Source organism: Pimephales promelas, chromosome 19 (genome assembly GCF_988280905.1).
Source record: "Pimephales promelas chromosome 19, fPimPro1.hap1.1, whole genome shotgun sequence".
NCBI classification, from domain to species: domain Eukaryota; kingdom Metazoa; phylum Chordata; class Actinopteri; order Cypriniformes; family Leuciscidae; genus Pimephales; species Pimephales promelas.
In genome coordinates, this window is record NC_142787.1 from 23,197,247 (window position 1) to 23,217,579 (window position 20,333).

The 20,333-nt window shown below is 35.9% G+C and overlaps 3 protein-coding genes across 4 annotated transcripts; 1 reads left to right on the forward strand and 2 right to left on the reverse strand.

The window, feature by feature from the left end:
* Nucleotides 1-206: 206 nt before the first annotated feature.
* Nucleotides 207-6,162, forward strand: tgfb1b (transforming growth factor, beta 1b). 2 transcript variants are annotated; one of them, XM_039688171.2, is made up of 8 exons: nucleotides 207-476; nucleotides 563-1,071; nucleotides 1,809-2,075; nucleotides 4,899-4,970; nucleotides 5,047-5,191; nucleotides 5,301-5,451; nucleotides 5,532-5,642; nucleotides 5,718-6,162. In XM_039688171.2, the coding sequence occupies exons 2-8, from the start codon at nucleotides 729-731 to the stop codon at nucleotides 5,763-5,765; spliced, it is 1,137 nt and encodes a 378-aa protein (XP_039544105.2). In that variant the 5' UTR covers nucleotides 207-476; nucleotides 563-728; the 3' UTR covers nucleotides 5,766-6,162. The 2 variants fall into 2 exon arrangements, with proteins under 2 accessions (XP_039544105.2, XP_088979671.1); XM_089123545.1 differs by lacking the exon at nucleotides 207-476 and having other exon boundaries at nucleotides 546-1,071.
* Nucleotides 6,163-8,425: 2,263 nt separating this feature from the next.
* On the reverse strand, nucleotides 8,426-11,931 carry cbr1l (carbonyl reductase 1-like). Its single transcript, XM_039688362.2, has 4 exons — nucleotides 11,512-11,931; nucleotides 9,912-10,092; nucleotides 9,702-9,825; nucleotides 8,426-9,122 (listed from the first exon to the last, which is right to left on the reverse strand). Exons 1-4 carry the CDS (start codon nucleotides 11,798-11,800, stop codon nucleotides 8,883-8,885), a joined length of 834 nt encoding a protein of 277 aa, XP_039544296.1. The 5' UTR covers nucleotides 11,801-11,931; the 3' UTR covers nucleotides 8,426-8,882.
* Nucleotides 11,932-13,951: 2,020 nt separating this feature from the next.
* LOC120490856 (olfactory receptor 51G2-like) lies at nucleotides 13,952-14,902 on the reverse strand. Its single transcript, XM_039688352.2, has one exon. It carries the CDS (start codon nucleotides 14,900-14,902, stop codon nucleotides 13,952-13,954), a length of 951 nt encoding a protein of 316 aa, XP_039544286.2.
* Nucleotides 14,903-20,333: the final 5,431 nt, after the last annotated feature.

Below are 20,333 nucleotides of genomic sequence, written 5' to 3' on the forward strand. Positions count from 1 at the left end.
GATTGTTTTCTGAATTCTTGTGTAATTATAGGAAAGATTTCATAACATCTTGTTTTATTCTAAATGTTTAACTCTATGTTGAGTGTATAGCAATAGCCAGCTGATTCAGGCATGTGAATGCCATGATGAGTTGAACTAAACACTTTGCCTCACATATTTTACACAGTGCGGGGTAAATCTTCAGGGGAAACTACTGTGCTGAAAAGGAAGTGTTGTGTCATTTGGTTAAACTGTGCTGCTTCCTTTTCCTCTTTTGTCATTCCTTGAGTTGAGAGCAAACTGTTCAGAACAAGAGGATGGCACGTGAAAATAACTGATATTACTTTGAAGCTCAAATACGTGTATTTGTTTTTTTCTGTTGAGTGGGACACAAGAAACCGTTGAGGTTATCGTGTGGAAACTATGTATTGTAAATTAGGCATGTTGCCTTGTGAGGACATCTATTGCGTATGTTCATAGGACCTCTGACTTCGTTGGTGAGTTTTTTTTGTTTTGTTTTTTCCAGATCCATTGTGTGTTGTGCCAGCATCCACATCTCAGTAATGTTTGGTTTCTGATTCAGGCCGTTGGGTTTGAAGTGAAGAAGACAACACCAGCTCATGCTGTGAACCAGCTCATTGTAAACTTTGATTAAAGTGACGACAGCAGTATATCTAGAAGTGCTCGAGACCCTTTTACCATCCATTGCCACACTCATAGACTGAAGATAAATTCCAGCAACGCTGACCATGAGAGCGGAGAGCTTATTTCTAGTATTGCAATGCCTATTGGGATTTGTGCACTATACCAAAGCATTGTCAACATGCAATCCTTTAGACCTGGAACTGATAAAGAGAAAGCGCATTGAAGCCATTAGAGGACAAATACTGAGCAAGCTACGACTGCCTAAGGAACCAGAAGTAGATGAGGAAAAGGATTTAGAAAACATCCCAGTAGAACTGATCTCAGTGTATAACAGCACTGTCGAGCTAAGCCAGGAGCAGGCGGCAGATCCTGTACACCAGGATGTAGAAGATCCTAATGAGGAGGGATACTATGCTAAAGAGGTTCACAAGTTCACAATGAAACCGAGTGAGTGGGTCTGTCCTTTGTCTATTTTCTAGCCTGTTGATTATTGAATGATTATTACATTTCCTTTCTTAGCCTAAGATGCTATGTGCCTGCCAATTTCCTCAGAGAGCTTTAAGGGTGTGTGCAAATGATCTGACCACAAACAGGAAGGAGGGCTGCTAAGAGAATGCTAATGAAGTGACTCAGATCCTGGATTTAATGTTTCTTGGTAAACTTCAGTATCACTCAGATCCAATCATCCCTTTATCTATTATTGTCTCTTAAATCCATATTTGGACAACTATAAGACAACACTGGTTTGGGGATGTTTTAGTGTTGACTGTTGGTTGCATAGACAATGACAACAGTCACTCGTTTTGAGGTTTCCTATGCTATACACAAACATTATATATATTTATTTATTTGTTGTCAGTGATATGTTTCATTTTATTTTTAGATTAAAAAATAAAAGTATCACTCAGCTCCAAAATCCCTTGATCTATTATTCTATGTATTGTATTTGTATGAGTTTATTCAGATGATTATGATTACTTTGAGTCATCATTGACCTTTTGATTGCATTATCAGTTGTACAGGATGGCTATTGTATTGGTACACATGGAGTTGTCATTCTCATAAAACACATCCTTTGTTCTCTACTTTTTCTACCATTCATACAATGTCTTGTAAAATATAAAACATACATGCTTATTTCTAGACATATTTCCAATCAGTTTTGCTGTCTGTCTAATCACCAGTGAGGGAAAATCCAGACAGGTTGATATGGTTCAACATCACCGATATAAAGCACAAATTGGGTTCGAACCCCAAGCTCTCCCAGGTGGAGCTCCGTTTGCGCATCAAGGAGCCTAACATGCCTAATTCAGAGCAGAGGTTAGAGCTGTACCAGGACACTATGGACAAGGCTCGCTACCTGAATTCACGCTTCATTTCCAATCAAATGGCTGGCAAGTGGGTGTCATTTGATGTGACGTCGACCTTAAAGGACTGGCTGCAGAAGACGGGTGAGAAACAGTGCTCCCTGCCACAAGCTACACTTTGCTGTATTTTAGAGCTACAGTATAAATGTCATGTGTTTGGCAGAAACTATTATCTAACATCTTAAAATTAACTAAACTAACTAAATTATTTTTGAATTTGGAGCTTTCTAGACAGAGAAAAGACAGAAAATGTATTTTTTAAGCTTAGCTTAAACAACAAGTCTAGGCTACTAATGACTCTCCGTGTCATCACTCGAAAATGTCCGGGATTCGACTTTTGCGTTCTACAGTCATCATTCATCGTGTTTACGGTGGCGAGCAGGACGAGTGAGGGCCATGTGGAGAACGGCGTGAGGCCGGTGGCGTGATTACCGATGAGAGATACCTGTGAGATGCACCGGTCTCGTATCTCTCACGGAGGAGCGGAAATTTTCTTAGCAATGTGAAAACGCACATCAACCGATCACTTTTTTAGCGTTCATGTAAACACTACATTCAATTTCACCAATCAGAATGAATTCAGTTAGATTGAAACAAAAGCTGTGCATGTAAACAGTGCATGGCGACTGCAGAAAGCAAAAGCTGAATCCCGGACATCGACGGCTGGACATGTCCGGGAAAAAGAGGACTGTAACCCCTGAAGTTACTACTCGGCTTTCTCCGCAGAGCAAGAGCCTGCTAGCTTAGCTTCCAAAAAAATATGGCTGACACTATGTTTAAACCCAATCCTCCATAATGCATCCGTCTGCGTATTCAGTACCTTCGTCCATATTTTCAAAAAGTTTCTGCCGGTGAAATCAGACGCACTGGTGCTGATCTGTGATTGGTCTGTTTGCGCATTAGGTCCAACCCCCTATGGGCAGGTTTGAAAGGGTGGGATCTAGTGCTTGTAGTCTTTACAGAAATCCCCTCTCTTACACTTCCTTCTACAATGACATAAAATGACAATTTTTGCGTCATTGTAGGAGGAAGTGAAAAAGGTAAATAGCAGATTTCTCTTGTCTCAGGGGAAAATGAAAGAGTGTTGCACGACCATTCAACAGTATAACTGGGTTTCAAACAATGAAAAGCTTAATGCAAATGGATGGAGTGTCCCTTTAAGATATGCAAACACTTATTTATTTATTTATTTGAAATAAGTGATTCATGGTACTAAACTAAAATTTACAAATTATTAGTAATTGAAATAAAGCTGAATATATATATATATATATATATATATATATATATATATATATATATATTAGAAGTGTTGCCTTGGCAGATACAAATAAACAAAACAACTTAAAGGGTTAGTTCACCCAAAAATGAAAATTAAGTCATTAATTACTCACCCCCATGCTGTACCAACCCCGTAAGACCTTCGTTCATCTTCGGAACACAAATAAAGATATTTTTGATTGAATCTGAGAGCTGGATCAGTCCTACATAGGATGCCTAAGGGACTGGCTCTTGACGGCCCATAAAGTCATCAAAGAAAAGGTTTAAATAGTCCATGTGCCTACAGCGGCTCAATTATAAGTTTATCAAGCGACGAGACTACTTTTTGTGCGAAAAAAAAAATAAATAACGACTTAATTCGAATATTCTATTACTTCCTTATGGGCGCATGCGCGAGAACTGAGACAAGGACGTTCTTCTCCTTCGACCACTTTTTGTTACCGGCTGCTCCGCTTAGGAGTATTACCGCCACCTGCTGTATAAGATGATGTGCTGATATAGCTGGAAGCGCAAAACTTTCTGTTTACAAGCAGAGGAAGATGCGCGCTGTACATACGCTTTTCAATTAGCGTATTTTCCGCACTACAAGGTGCACTTAAAAGCCTTAAATCTTCTAAAAAAACGACAGTGTTCCTTATAATCCGGAGCGCCTTATATATGGATTATCATTTTATACGGTAGGTGGCGGTAATACTCCTAAGCGGAGCAGCCGGTAACAAATTTAAGTGAAAAAGAAATATACTATATAAAACACCAATTTATATAAATGACACATAACAAAATTACTGAAACTGAAACTAAAAATAAAATAAAATTAGAACTGATCAAAAAAATAAAAGCTTATCCAAATTTGTAATATATGTTCTATTAAATTAGCGCTGCTACAAACCAAAATTTGCAAACCTGTCACATTCTAAACCTGTTACCCTTTGTAGTTCATTTTTTATTTAAAGAGATAGTTCACTTTGAAATTAATTTTCGATATGTTTTAGCTTAGCTCAAGGACATCCAAGATGTGTCTTTATTTCCACAGTATTTTCAATTTTGACATTTTTTGTCAGTCATATAATGTTTTAGGGGGTCCACCTCAAAGAGGATGCACAGAGAAGTCAAAATTAAACATGATTTAATGACTCGTGAATGTAAGTACACACTGTTGGCCTAAGACACGAAACGAGCGGTTTGTGTGAGAAAACGAACAGTATTTATATAGTTTTTACCTCTTGTTAACAGCCGTCGAACTGATCTGAATCAGATGTCCAACTGAACCGAACTGAACCATGACCGTCCCCAGACGTTACGCCAGAAGTGATCTCTCGCGCGTCTACGTCACGCATTGTTTACACGGAGATTTCAGAAGTTTTACCTTTCACTAAACATATTTAGATATATCGAAATCGACTTCCATTACGATTTCCTGTATATCTAAATGTTTAGTGAAAGGTAAAACTTACATTCACGAGTCATTAAATCATGTTTAATTTTGACTTAATCACTTTAAGTTTGATGTTGACAATGTTTATTTTTATATTACTGAATACACAGACACTGTTGGTTTGTAAAGAAGTGTTTATGACATTAAATGAAATGTATGCATGACAAATGAAACTCTAATGTGATTCATAGAGGCGGAGCAAGGCTTTCAGTTGAAGGTGCCCTGTAATTGTAAATCTGAGGACTTTCAATTCAAAATAGCAGGTTTGTGAGTTAAAATTCAAATCCTGTATGTCTTGACGTTGAAAGGACAATCTAATATTGCTATTTGTTTATGCAGGTTTATCTTTATCACCAAGAGGTGACAAAGGCCCCTTAGCAGAACAAGAGCCAAAGCCCCACATCTTGGTAATGTCTCTTCCAGCTGACGGCCACAGCTTAGCAAAATCTCGCCGAAAACGGCAAACTGATGCAGTTTGTACAGAGTGAGCCTTTTATGATTAAGCATGAAAGATAACTGACATTCCTTTTATTTATAATGTGTATGTATTATATCAAAAGCCTCACAGTGTGTCACCTTCACACTCAATGCAGAAAGTCTGAGGGCTGCTGTGTGAGGAGCCTGTACATAGACTTCCGCAAAGACCTGGGCTGGAAGTGGATACATGAACCTTCTGGTTACAATGCCAACTATTGCACTGGCTCTTGCTCTTACGTCTGGACTTCAGAAAACAAATACTCACAGGTACCAGTCAGGACTATGTGTCATAACTGGAGCATTTAGAAGTGATGTGTCTGATATGGTCTGATTTTGTTTGCCTACAGGTTCTTGCACTGTATAGGCATCATAATCCTGGTGCATCTGCTCAACCCTGCTGCGTTCCTCAGGTTCTAGAGCCGCTGACCATCCTTTACTATGTGGGGCGACTACATAAGGTCAGAATTGATTTTTATCACTTTCATCAGTGCTTAACTGAAACGTAATCTAATGCTCAATGTAACTTTTCTCAGGTAGAACAGCTGTCAAATATGATTGTGAAGACCTGCAAGTGTTGCTGAAAGTGTCGTTTCTGTTCGGTCCTGATCTTGAGGCCCAGTATTTTCTGAGGGGAACTATTTTATTCCTGATCTTTTTTTTTTTATCAACTTGTTATGTTTTTCTTGTCTCCACTGTATCACATGCCATTGTAGTATTGCTTGTTTTGTTTTATACTGTAAATTTATGTTTTGAATAACATTCAGAAGTGGACATATTCGTTGTTTGATATAGATGCCTAAAGATGCCTTGTGAGTGAACATTTTCACCACAGTTTAGGTGTAGGTTTTAAATTGTTTTATTTAACATTAAACCACCTGTCTTTTTTTCTGAAACATCTGAATAAAAAAAATCAGATGAAAACTGTTGGACATGTGTTTACTGTACAGACTGAATAATGAATAAATGATATTTCTCTCAGCTCTGTTTTCAGAAGATTCTGTTCTTCCAGGTCAACAATAAGCATTGCTTTAACTCGTTGTTCTCATGCCTGGACTTCATTTATGCCTAGTTATGCTGTTGATGGCGAAAAAAACAAAACATCTTTGTTTTTAAATAAGTGCTTGCAAATTATTTTTATAACTTATTTTAGTTTTTTAATTAATCCTTTTAAAACACTGCTTTAATATCATTAGCACATAAACTAAGCAATGTTGCTAAAATGTAGCAAAATTATTCTTTTTTAGAGCCAGAGCCCTTGGTGTAACTTTATTGCTTTATAATTGTGATCAGCCTTCAATGTTTTTTTAATGTATGCTGTTTTTCCCCGTCTCCACATTTGTTACAGGTGTTCAGGAAAGGCAATTTCCTGCCAGCTATTTTGTTGTGGCTTCAGAGCTGGCAAGGCTTTTGTTGTTTGATTTTATAAAGGAAGGAAATTAAAAGTGGTATGTTTATATGCCAAATATAATATGCTGGCATGTTTGTACGCAGCATTTTATTTAATGATCTTTACTAAAAATATAATAGAAGTTAACTACAATTAATGATCTTTTTTGTAAGGTGAAAAAATAATAAACTGTACAGTAGTGGCCAAAAGTGATGTGCGGAGGGAACTTTCTTTTAATGAACATGTAAGTTTGATTAAATCATAAAAATATGAGAATTTTTTTTATATTGTTTTAAAATATTTGAAATATAAGAGCAGAACAACACACTAAACTTGGTTAAGCTTTTTTTCTGACAAAACTATTTGACAAAAAAGGCAGACTACAGCGGTTAGAAGTTAGTATTTAGAGGTATATATATATTGGCATCAAAAGCTCATTGGCATCAAAAGCTCACTAACATACTCCTGATTAAGCTACATAGACTTTAAACATGGGATACTTTAATTCAAATTAATATAAATATAAAACCATGTGAATACAACAGAAGATAGGCATAAATGAGTCGATTTGTTAGGACAAATGGAGAACAAATAGAGCAATACATTCTTTAGATTTGTGTCCTATGCTGCCATCTAGTGACACAGCTGGGTTGAAGATAAATTAAAGTCCCCGTGAAATCAAAATTGAACCTATTTACTTTGTTAGCGCATATTACTAGTCTTGTGGTGAACAATTAATCCGTGCAAGTAAAAATATATTTAAAAAATCTTTTACCTTGGTAATCTTTAATCAAAATCTGAAAAGTTACTTCCGGTCTGGAACGGTTTCTTTTTCTGATGACGTAGGTTTCACAACTTGGGTGGGGAAACGCTTAACCACTCCCCTCAAACCGTTAGTTTGCTATGAGCGAAAGATGGAGAGGAGGAGCGCTAGAGGAAAACCCTGCCCTCTGTTCAATATTCCGTTTCACTTGGAAATACGTCACAGCACTGGAGAAAAATCGTTTGCAACTTCCGGTTCACGGGGACTTTAATGTAACTTGCACTTTTGACAAATGAATAGAAAATGCATACTCATATATTTTGGAAAAGCCATCTAAAGTGATTCGATTTTTGTTGATGAAATTATTTTGTCAATCTGAGTTTCTTTATAATTATTCGGCTGGGAAGGAACTGTGTTGGAGGCTTTTCCAGCCCTTACGTTAATTCATTTACAAAATATAAGTCTTTGGCGTCCTCTACTGGTTACACATACATCTATACTTTCCCAACGATCCAGAACTGTTTTATAAGTGCTTGTCTAGCCTGCTACCCAGTTACAGGGTGTGACAAAGTAAATACATAAGGAAACATTTATCTATTTATTTAAAGCTAAAAGTAATTAATGAAATAAGACATTCTAGAGTTTGTTGTAATATTGTGATCACGATCCAAACAAGATGGTTTCCTGTTTATTTAAACTGTGGGAAGTTAATACCGTGTTTTATCACTTTTAATCCGCTAACAAAGCTGGCAGAGATATATTTAATCCTCTCCAATGATAACAGCTCTCTCTTAGACAATAAGGTTAAGATATTGCCAAATATTACGAGTTTATAAGTTGGATTGTTTTACGATGGCTTTGTTTTGTTGAAGCAGAGTCCGAGCCGTTAAAAGTTTGCATAATATCAGGGTTGTTCTACTTCATGTAAGTGAGTGATAAGGAGGGTATGACTGCATATGAATTGCAGGACACAAAAGTCAGTCTTGTATAATACAGTTAATATTTCTCTAAAGAATGCTTCAAGTATCCTAAAACCAGCACATGACATCATCAGTGCATGTAACCTTTGTGCATGAAGGATGCGAATGCAGTCAAGCTGACAACCAATCATTTTAATTGTTACAAGAAGTTGACAAATACTTTGGCAAACTAAATATACATTTAGCTTCATTAAATTGGAACGTATACAGAGATTTCAGTATGTGCAGATGGTAAAATCTGTTCTGTGGAAGAATGATATGAGGACAAAATCTGTTTATCTTCTATTTATCTTAGAGAGATAAACAAAATGACCCAATAAACTGAAAATATACCGGACATCTGATATGGAGAACTCATAAACCATACAATTTACTTTGAAGAAAACTGTGCCAACTACATGTCAGTGCTTTCTAAAATGTAATTTTTAATGTACAGTAGTAGTAGTTGTAGCATTTTACAGTATGCCTCTCATAATGTCAACATATACAGTATATTTTGAAAAAGTCAGATGTAATCATGACATTATTTTTTAGATGGAATGAACTGATGACGCCTGTTTTCTTCACTCTACCATTCCTGTACAGTCTTGTCCCACACTAGCTGTCCATGCGGCTCTTTGGCTCCTTCAGGCAGCATGGCCAGATACACAGGAGTTTCTGCTCCTTCCTCTGGACTCTTGGTAGCATTTGGTCCAGCCATGTCAGTCCGCACCCATCCTGGACAGCAAGCATTCAGGAGGATACCATCACCTGGCCTCGTCTCGCTGAGAACTCGAGCTTGGATCTTTGATAGCACAGTCACACCAATCTAAAAAAGAGATAGAAAGCAAAAACAATTTCTTTTTCTGAAAGATTTTTGTCTGGGCCTGCTTATTGTTAAAATACACAGCCTTGCAAATCAGGCTTTTGGGTATGTTAGGGGCTGCATCCGAAAGCTTAGGCAGCTGAATTGTTGCCTTGCTGGCACTGCCATATCAGCAAATGACTTTGCAGGCTGCATTTGCGCATGAAGGGACCACACAAAACTGATTTTGGACTGAATTCTAAGACAGCATAATGGTTTATGATCTACAACAAAATAAAGGGAGCTTTGGTTAACTAAGTGTATATATATATATATATATATATATATATATATATATATATATATATATATATATATATATATTCACTATGATATCCCACAGGATTAATTTCCTTTGCTGCCTATGATATCCCATGGGATATCATAGGCAGCAAAGGAAATTAATCAGATGAATGTATCTCAGTAGACAGGATCATAACATGATCATTGGATTCGGACATGCCTTGTCCTCTTTCTACTTATGTATGCAGGCTTTTTTTCCAATTTCGGATGCAGCCAGGGACAGATAGGGATGTTTGTTACCTTGGTGGTACCATAGGCAGTGTTTGGCCAGCCCTGAGCCTTATGATCCCCTGTCTGTGCAGCATGAACAAACTCTCCCATCAGCAGGCAACACTCCTCCTCGGACAAATCTTTATTTCTGAATCTGTCCAAAGGTAAATATAAAACAAAAAATACTTGATTTGCTGTTTCCTTTACCTTATCACTTATTATAAAAATTGATTCACACACTTTGCCTGTAGTTCAGAACTGCACTGGTCAAGGGATTTCTTGCTAACAAAGCTGGACACATTGGCCACACGAGCATTGGGTCGAAGTATCGGCAGAAGAGCATGACACACCCACAGTGTTCCCCAGAAGTTGGTGCGCATGGTCACTTCAGCCTGTTCTCCAAATGGCTCTGTTGCTGAATCTAGATAAAAGAAGGGAATTTCAAATGGATGTAAATGGATCCAGAATGTGTTTTTGCAACAACAAACAAACCAAAAACTGTCAGATGAAAAAAAGCAAGGGTCTAGAGATGCATTTTTTTTTACATTTTGAAAAGCATGTTTACATACAAAATATACTAAAAAGTGGCACTGTGGAATGCAACACACAAAAAAAAAAAAAAAAAAAAAACTAAAAACCTCTTGTTCCAGTTTCTCATTCCGTGCTGTGAGGAGAATATCTCATTTGTAACCTGCCTTGCACAGCCCTTTAACAATTGCCAGTCCGATGCCCTTATTTGCCCCTGTAACTACAGCCACTTTTTTGGACATTGTAGGTTTATATATTGTCTGTCTGCCGTTAAGCAAAGGAATTAAGTCACGAAATTAAAGAATATGCACTCTGGTGTTAAATGTCGAAATGCTGGTTTCTGAAATGTTCTGCACATGCGAAGCGCGTAGCTCGTCCTCTAAAGCTGTCAAGAACAAAAGAAAGTGCAAGTCATGCTTACTTTTGATTTTATTGATAACATTGATTCATAGCTTTTTTATTGCCCACAGTAACGTAAATGCATTATGTTATAAAAAAAATATTGGCATATATGATATTGAATGTTATACTATAGGCCTAGTATCGTGTTCATGCTGTTCTGTTACAAATAAGGATGCATTTAAAGTTAATGTTGTAGGCACTTTTGTTCATTTTGTGTGATTTGAATGTTTAAGTTGAAGATGGAAAAATGCTCCACCACCTGAGGAGTTGTGAGCAACTATTTTTTTGTGTGATTGTGCCCTAAATTAACAGAATGGTGTGAGATTTTAGCACAGAATGTTGTGTGAAGCGATCATAATATAATATAATATAATATAATCAGTGTTGGTTGTAATGCAATACTAATTAGGCTACTCACTTTTCCCTTAGGGGATTACTCTTAAATTTTCTGTAACTGAATTATTATTTCTGATGTAATTTCAATAGGCTACTGTTTAGAACACTTTCTATATAAAACAAGAGTGGATTTAACAGATAAATGTAATGTCTGATGTTTAAATGTATGTTTAATTTAACCTTCTCCCTTTACATACTTTGGTCAGTTCAAGAAAAATGTATCCAATTTTATTTATGTTGAAAGAATTAAAAGTGCAGTTTCATGTCTATCCTTGTATTGGTCAGTATGGAATTGTGTTGATATGGTATTTAGAAAGTAATTAATAAGTAATGCAATACTTAGAGTGCACTGATGAGGTCAGATGTATTTAGTAGTGTAACCAACACTGAAATACAATATAACATAGGTTATAGAATGTTTTAATTGTTCTTTGACACTTCTTTTTTGAAAGAGCATTTAAGGCTTAAAGATTTACGCAGGTCTGCATTGAAAAATAGAATATTCAAAACTAACTTTTGAAAGCCATTCCCGCGTTGTTGATAAGAACATCCAGGCCACCGTACTTCTCCTCCAGAAACTTCTTGAGTTTTAGAGAGCTTCCTTGGTCACAAATATCAAGTTGATGGAAGAATACGTTTTTGCACCCCTCCGCTTGCAGACCAGCAACAGCCTCTTGTCCCAGTTTCTCATTCCGTGCTGTGAGGAGAATATCTCCTTTGAAACCTGCCTTGCACAGCCCTTTAACAATTGCCAGTCCGATGCCTTTATTTGCCCCTGTAACTACAGCTACTTTTTTGGACATTGTAGGTTTGTATTGTCTGTCTGCCGTTAAGCGAAGGAATTAAGTCACGAAAATAAAGAATCTGCACTCTGGTGTTAAATGTCGAAATGCTGGTTTCTGAAATGTTTCGCACATGCGAAGCGCGTAGCTCCTCCTCTAAAGCTGTCAAGAACAAAAGAAAGTGCAAGTCATGCTTACTTTTGATTTTATTGATAACATTGATTGATAGCTTTTTTATTGCCCACAGTAACGTAAATGCATTATGTTATAAAAAAAAAATATTGGCATATATGATATTGAATGTTATACTATAGGCCTAGTATCGTGTTCATGCTGTTCTGTTACAAATAAGGATGCATTTATGTTGTAGGCGCTTTTGTTCATTTTGTGTGATTTGGATGTTTAAGTTCCACCACCTGAGGAGTTGTGAGCAAGTAGGCTACTCCTCGCTATGGCAAGCCCTTTTAACATTAAGCTGTTTGACTATCCGGAATTAACATTGTAGATATCAACAACCTCTTTCTGACTAGTCTTAATTACATTTTGGATAGTTGGTATTATCATTTAAAATATCTGTAACGTAATTACGACTAGTTGAAATGACAGATGGAGATATCTGTAATGCAGTTTTGACTAGGCAAAACTGAATTAGGCTACAGATACAGTATCATGACATCATTGAAAATGACATTCAACTCGTCACACATCTTAAATGACAATTGCAGATATCTGTAATTCAGTTTTGACTAGGCAGAATTGTAGTTAAAGATATCTCAAACGTCATTATGACTAGAGAAAATTATTTTGCATGAGGCTGCTCCATTTTACATATCCATAATAGGCTACGTAATTCCCCTCCCCTCCATAATCCAAGTGGGTTGATATCCTTATTTCGAAAAGAAATTAAGATTTTTGATGATAACAAATTCCACACTTTTTAGTGAATCAGTAGTCCATAATGTTTGTCCTGCAAAGTATATTTGTTTTGTTCTCATTTCATAATATAGGTGCAAAGGAATGCTTAATGTCTTGTGTAAAAGCAAACAAATGTAATTCCACAAAACATTTAAAATTTGACAGGTTTTGTTATTGAATTATCTTAATGGCATTAAGTGTGGATCAAGAGAACATTGTAGAGTAAGCATTTAAAATATGTCTTGTTCATTTGTGATTTTTCTCCATTTGCTGCCATCTGCTGTTTAAATGAGGCAAATTATTTTGCATGTGGAACCACAGGGCAGCAGCTGATGTAAAAGCATTTAATTCATAATTAATTTAGTACTGTGGTAAAGCATTGAAAAGGACGGGCATTTGCAATTTGTTCTATTTTTGTCTTTGTTGCTTATCTACATGGTATGTGATTTAAGGGGGACATTAAACAAATAAATAAACAAGAGCTTTACACTTTTAATATGGATTTTCTGATTCCATCAGCTTTTAGTCTATCATGAAATGCCACAAAACCAGGCTGTAACAAGTAATAAGTAACAGTATAATGCAATGAAAAACAGTCCATCATTCAGTAATCAAGTGTTGTTATTCCTGCAAAGCTTGACACATTAAGAGTCTTTTACAAGTCTTTTTTTTAATGGAACAGTTTATTGAATCTTTAGAAAAATAATAATAAAAAAATTGTGTATGTGTTTTTTTTTTGAGAATCATAATATTTGATATGTCAGGAGTTTATGGCTCATATTGTATATATGAGAATATTAAGCTTGAAAAAAGCCTTGTATACTTAAAAAGTATAAACTATCAATCTGGCAACAGAAGTCATTGTGTACAACAGATTTTGATAATTTAGAGACTAATATATTTCAGTAGGCTATGGTTAAAAGTGCAAAATAATTATTTTGAAATTTGTGCATGAGATAAGACCTATAATGTGTTTTGCTCAATTTTTTATGTTTTTGAACACTATCAACCCATACATGAACTTCCACATTTCTCAGTAAAAAGAGTAACAGAACATTTAAGAATTGCTTGTTTGCAATCATTGTGTTCATTACACTTTTTTGCACTTCAGCTTTTCAGAGGGCAACACATTGTCTTGCATGTGACTCAAACATGATTCAGATAATGCTTACAAATGTTGGGAATGTCAGCTGTTAATTGACATGATGAATTTTTTTGATAACATACACATTTCTCATCTAGAAAATAACAAAGATCCTATTTTACAGCCAAAGGCAATAATTTATTCCTAGACCTAAAAAGTCTAAACATGTTGTCTCTAAGAGCCTGAACACTCAGCCCATAAATGACTGGATTCACAATAGGAGGAAATATTAAAAAATAAAGTGACATAACTGTTTTTGTTTCAAAGGAAAGATAACTTGTGTCAAAGCGACTTAGTACAATTTCACAAAAACAGCCCACACTATAATTCAATATTGCAAATAAGTGTGGCATGCAGGTCTTCAGTGCTTTTATTTTAGATTTTTTAGTGGCAGTAAAGCATATTCTAAGAATATGTCCATATGAGTAGAGGGTCATTGCAAGCTGAGGAAAAGAATATGCAACAACAGAAAACAATCCCATAGCACTCACAACATTTGTGTCATCACAGGACAGTTTGACAAGAGAATAGTTGGAACAGTACACTCGCTCAATTATCTTTCTACAGATTGTCAAGCGCAGAGTCAGAATGAAAAACAAAGCGAATGCCACTAAAGGATAACCCCACGAGAAAGCCATTAGTTTATACACCTTTGTGATTGTCATGATACTGTGATACTGTAGCGGATAGCATATGGCCACATAGCGATCATAGCACATCACTGAAAGAATGGTGAATTCTATGGTAGCATATGTGTGCAGGAAATAGGTTTGAGCCTGACAAGATGCCAAAGATACCTCATGAGATGGAGACATTAAAGTACCCATCAAGGCTGGAAGCAAAGCCGTACTACCATAGACGCCATTTACAGCCAAGTTGCATAGAAAGACATACATAGGTTTGTGAAGCGCTCGGTCAATAATTATGATAAAAATCACAGTGGTGTTAGCAACAAGTACAAACATGTACAACATAGAAAAGACAATGATGTAAAGGTATTTAAGATCATCCATTCTGTAAAGGACCTCCAGTACGACTGAAGACATAATCGATGAGTTTTTCATCTTCTTTAAATTGTTCAGCACACTGTAAAACAAACAACAAAAAAAGGTAGCCTACATTACATTCTTGCCAAGTAGTTGTGTTGTATAGGCTAAAGGACACAAGTTATAAGCAGTGACATGCTCTCCTTTAGTTTGACATGCTCTCCTTGTATAGGGCTACTGTAAATATCAGAGACAGAAAAAAAAAATCATAAATGTTTTTCAGGTCAGCTGGATAACAGGTGAATGATGAGCCATGGCACAAATATAAAGGAATGACTCTCCTCCTAGCCTTTTCTGTTTATATTTAGGCTATGTTTAACCGGAAAATTGTCCAGTGTATTCAGATCACATGGTCTTTTCATTGTGATTATGTAAATAGCATAATCTCTTGTGTATGTTTGAATTAATACTAAGCATACAAGTCAATGGTACAAATATTATGTGTTTATACAGATTAGAGTTGGTATAACTGCTAAATCATGGCATTAAAATAAAAATATAGCCTACTTGATGATCTAATCAGGGAAATCGCCATAGATAAAACATATGAATATGTAGGAATAATGAATAAAAAAATTACATAATTAAAACCTAGTGTAATTAAGAAAGTTGTTCCGTCCAGGTTGCCTTTATAACAAATAGGCTAGAGACTTGTTACATGCGACCTGTAGGCCTATCAATGAAAATACAAGGGCAGGCTCTGTCTTATGTTCTCAGTGTTGTTTGCTATAGACCTTGTGCGCCAGAGAAAAGCATGCAGACATCTTTAGAATTTGGTGTTTAAAATGACATATTGAACTGTGTATTGCCTGCTGCTGAGTGGTTTGTGTCGGTTAGCTTTGTATTGCTTTCTGTTTTATATCTTTATTTACTATCATTCTGTGTTGTTTATATTGCTAATTATATCTTCACCGCACATTACCACACATTGCAGTTTTTCTCCGCCGCTTTGGTGCATTTCTCACATCACTATTTACATTTGCACAACAGTTAGTTCAACCTCTACAACATTTTGTCATTTGTGCACATCACAGTAGCAGTTTCTCATTCCTTCCAACAAATTGCAAATGCTTTTGGACATGCATCAATTGCTTTCATACAACTCTCTGCTGTTTTATAACATTATCATTTGCTTATGTCATATCAGTCCAAATTAACTATACTTGTGAATGCTGAATAGTCATTCCATATAAAACTAATAGTCCTCATTTCATTGCTTGAGTCATCACATACAAAAATGTTACTGTAAACTAGTTGTCAAAATCCTTCAAGCGAATTTTATATTTTTTTTATATTTTTAAAAAAAAAAAACTTTTTTTTATCCTAAATTGAACAATTTCTCGCAGGTGAACCTCAGCTTTCACTGATGAGAAGGGATGTAATGATTTACAGTATATGTATGTTGTATGTTCAGTTCCAATATGTACTGTTATTGTTTACAGTTGTGCACCGATCTACCCAAAGGGAGTTTATGTTTGTTGTAAATATGGGTGTATTTTTTCTTTTGCACAATGCTCTGAACAAATTACGTAGAATTGCAAAGACCATGCAGTAAAAATGTGAAACATACATATTCAGTGTCTTGTACTCAATTACTGTACCTCACTAAATACAGTAATGTGAAACTTTACTGTAGTTTTCAAATGGCTGTGCAAATAGTTTATAGGACTGTCCTGAGCATTTCCAGGTAGTGTCAGATCTGACTTTTTTTTGCATTGGCAAACACTTACAGAGTAAACTCAACGGTCATAATGAAAACATGACAAAGCCATTTGACTATCTTGTTCATAAACACTGGTGTTTGGACGACACGTCCACATTAATCCGGATACATTTGAAAACGGGGTTTTCGTTTAAAAACGCTCTCCGTCCACACTAGTGTTTCTGTTTTCAGGCGTTTTCTGACGTTTCAGTGTGGATGAGAAACTTCTAAATTCACTTTACTGCGCATGCGTGAAACTTCACAAAAGCTCACTGAGACGTTACAGAGGGGGAAATAAATAATAAAGTTATCGCGCAATTCTTCTAACGGGATCATTTTATTTAGCAAAATATCTCACCATCACTGATGCATCCAGGTCGCATTCAGTCACCATATTTGGTCTAAAACGCAACTCCTGTTTTGCCGCAGGACTGCAAATGTGAGTACATTATCTGTCATCTTTGCAGTACTGTGCTATGAAGAATAGCACATATTAAGTAACATAGAAAGTAACATATTTTAGCAACAGTGTAAAAATGAACACATAACAGGCACAATACCGATAAATGAATATCTATTGGTACTACATGGATCACATGACTAAACTTACATCATCGTTTTGAAATACCTCAGGTTTCACTGTCCACAATACAACGCGAAAACGGCGTTTTCAAATTTATCCACTTTGGAGAGCGTTTTCCAAACGATACGTTTTTGGTGACTTAAAACGGCGTTTCAGTGTGGACGGAAGGCCAAAACGGAGAGAAAAATATACGTTTTCAAACGAAAACGTATTAGTGTGGACATGGCGGGGCGGCAGTGGCTCAGTGGTTCATGTAGGTTGTCTACAAACCGAAAGGTTGGTGGTTCAATCCGATTCCACCTGACCAAGTGTCGAGGTGTCCGTGAGCAAGACACCTAACCCCAGTTGCTCCCGATGAGCTGGCTGGTGCCTTGCATGGCTGACACTGCCGTCGGTGTGAATGAGTGTGTGTGAATGGGTGAATGTGAGGCAATATGTAAAGCGCTTTGGTGGCCATTAGGTCTATGAAAGCGCTATATAAATGCAGTCCATTAACCATTTGACACTTTCAATTACATGAATTTGCTTTTGAGGAATGAGTTATCCATTTTGAGCATGTGACACACTTTTGCAGGTTTTAACTAAGTTTTGCAGTTTGTACAAATTGTTTTGAGAACTGCATTAACTGTTGTGCAAATGTAAATAGTGATGTGAGAAATGCACCAAAGCGACTGATCTGATGGATCAAAAAACTGTAACAAAATGATCCAAACTGACCCCATACAGGCCCTAAGACCGGTCTGGCACAGCACAGTCCACTCAGATAGACATGGAGCAAAAGGCACATATTGACACAAACTTTAGCTAAAATAATATGTTTTTAATAATGTCTAAGTTACCGTAATACTTGTTCAAAACAATCCTGTGAGAAATGCACCAAAGCGACGGAGAAAAACTGTATTGACATGAATTCAAAAGTCTATTTTCTAAATGCATGCTATAGATCTTATTATGAACTAACTAATGTGAAAAATAATGTTGTTTTGATTGCATCAGTGTTTGCATGCATTATTTGCATAGTATTACAATAACTGACCCTCTTTGGGGAAGTCATTATCACCTTACAGTGTTATATTAGTCTCTTTGCACTGTCCATTGGGCTCAGTTTGTTGACCTTGTACTTCAGACTCATCAGTGGGTTCTTTAAATTGCCTCCATGGGAATTTGTGTATTTCGAGAAATAATGACCCCTTATTAACATGTTTATCTAGTTTCAAATTCGTCTTCGTTTTCTCAAAGGCATTAAACATGACCACAGATGTTTGTGAGCAACTGTTGCTGGCCATTTTAATAAGTCTTTAATCAGTCATTTTCTTCTGTATTACACACATTTAACATTTCTGTAATAACTATTGGAATCCTCTTTAACCTTGTTTCCTAATTTCAGCTGTAAGTCTAATACTTCATAATTTTTAAAACATATTTTTCAGCTATTCCTAAATTTAGACATAAACCAACAATTATCCTATTATTAATATTATTATTCACATTTCAAACTCCTGCTTATCAAATTATGAACCAAATTCCAAACATTTGTGTTAAGATTACATAAATTATTGACTTTAAACCGGAACTTGACAGGACAAAAGGAATGTTGACCATGTTGACGTATGGGAACACCATTATACGCTGGACTTTGTCCTAAAGCATTGTCTTGTGATTTGCACACCGAAACGATGATTGAGCAAGTCTGTGATTTTGCCTAACAGATCAACCTCATTTAAGATCCCATCTGACCTCAAACCTTTCTTTTCCTGTAATGGAATCGTGATTTTAGTTGTATTTTGGGAGATTCTGGGCAGTGTGTTACCATCTGGGAGTGAAATCAAGGCTCGTGTGTAGCACTTAGAGGATCAGTTTCAGAGCACAGAATATGACAAATTACACACCTTTTAGTGAATCAGTAGTCCATTATGTTTGTCCGGCAAACTATATTTTTTTGTTCTCATTTCATAATATAGGTGCAAAGGAATGCTTAATGTCTTGCATAAAAGCAAACAAATGTAATGCCAAAAAAAAAATAAAAAATAAAATAAAAAAATTGACAGGTTTTGTTATTGTATTATCTTGATATAATTAAGTGTGGATCAAGAGAACATTGTAAAGTAAGGATATATGTCTTGTTCATTTGTCATTTTTGTCCATTTGCTGCCATCTGCTGTTTAAATGAGGCAAATTATTTTGCATGTGGAATCACAGGGCAGCAGGTGCTGTAAAAGGATTTAATTCATAATTAATTTAATTAAAGTACTGTGGTAAAGCATTGAAAAGGACGGGCATTTGCAATTTGTTCTATTTTTGTCTTTGTTGCTTATCTACATGTTATGTGATTTAAGGGGGATATTAAACAAATAAATAAACAAGATCTTTCTACTTTTAATATGGATTTTCTGATTCCATCAGCTTTTAGTCTATCATGAAATGCTATAAAACCAGGCTGTAAAGTAATAAGTACAATGCAATAAAAAACAGTCCATCATTCAGTAATCAACTGTTGTTATTTTAAAAGCCTGTAAAGCTTGACACATTAAATACAAGTCCGTTTTTTTTTAATGGAACAGTTTATTGAATCTTTAGAAAAAAAAATAAAAAAAATGGTGTATGTGTTTTTTGTTGAGAATCATAATATTTGATATTTCAGGATTTTATGGCTCATATAGTATATATGAGAATATTAAACTTGAAAAAAACATACGTTTTATTCAAAGGCCCAAACTGTACCATGACCTAAAGGTGCACATTTTTAGAATTATACTGAAAAGCCTTGTATAGTATCAATCAGGCAACATAAGTCATGTATTGTGTACAACAGATTTTGATAATATTGATAATTTAGAGACCTTAGAAATTAGAAATCAAATATATTTCAGTAGGCTATGGTTAAATGTGAAAAATAATTATTTTGAAATTTGTGCATGAGATAAGACCTATAATGTGTTTTGCTCCATTTTTAATGTTTTTGAACACTAACTCATACCCATGAACTTCCACATTTCTCAGTAAAAAGAGTAACAGAACATTTAAGAATTGCTTGTTTGCTTAACCCTTTCACGCGTACGATCACACCGGTGTGATCAGTCTTGGCTGGTCCCTGGAGCGTACGATCACACCGGTGTGATTAGAACGTTCAGTGCACACGTCAGCAACTGCTAAATTCAAACTTG

Excerpts from the sequence above, each read along its gene's own strand:
- cbr1l (XM_039688362.2), bottom strand. The coding sequence starts at position 11,800 with ATGTCCAAAAAAGTAGCTGTAGTTACAGGGGCAAATAAAGGCATCGGA. Across the intron at positions 10,093-11,511 it reads CGCGGGAATGGCTTTCAAAA|ATTCAGCAACAGAGCCATTT; the intron begins GTTAGTTTTGAA and ends TCTTTTATCTAG. Across the intron at positions 9,826-9,911 it reads AGTTCTGAACTACAGGCAAA|ATTCAGAAATAAAGATTTGT; the intron begins GTGTGTGAATCA and ends ACCTTTGGACAG.
- tgfb1b (XM_039688171.2), top strand. The coding sequence starts at position 729 with ATGAGAGCGGAGAGCTTATTTCTAGTATTGCAATGCCTATTGGGATTT. Across the intron at positions 4,971-5,046 it reads CTTTCAATTCAAAATAGCAG|GTTTATCTTTATCACCAAGA; the intron begins GTTTGTGAGTTA and ends TTGTTTATGCAG. Across the intron at positions 5,452-5,531 it reads CAGAAAACAAATACTCACAG|GTTCTTGCACTGTATAGGCA; the intron begins GTACCAGTCAGG and ends GTTTGCCTACAG.
- LOC120490856 (XM_039688352.2), bottom strand. The coding sequence starts at position 14,902 with ATGAAAAACTCATCGATTATGTCTTCAGTCGTACTGGAGGTCCTTTAC.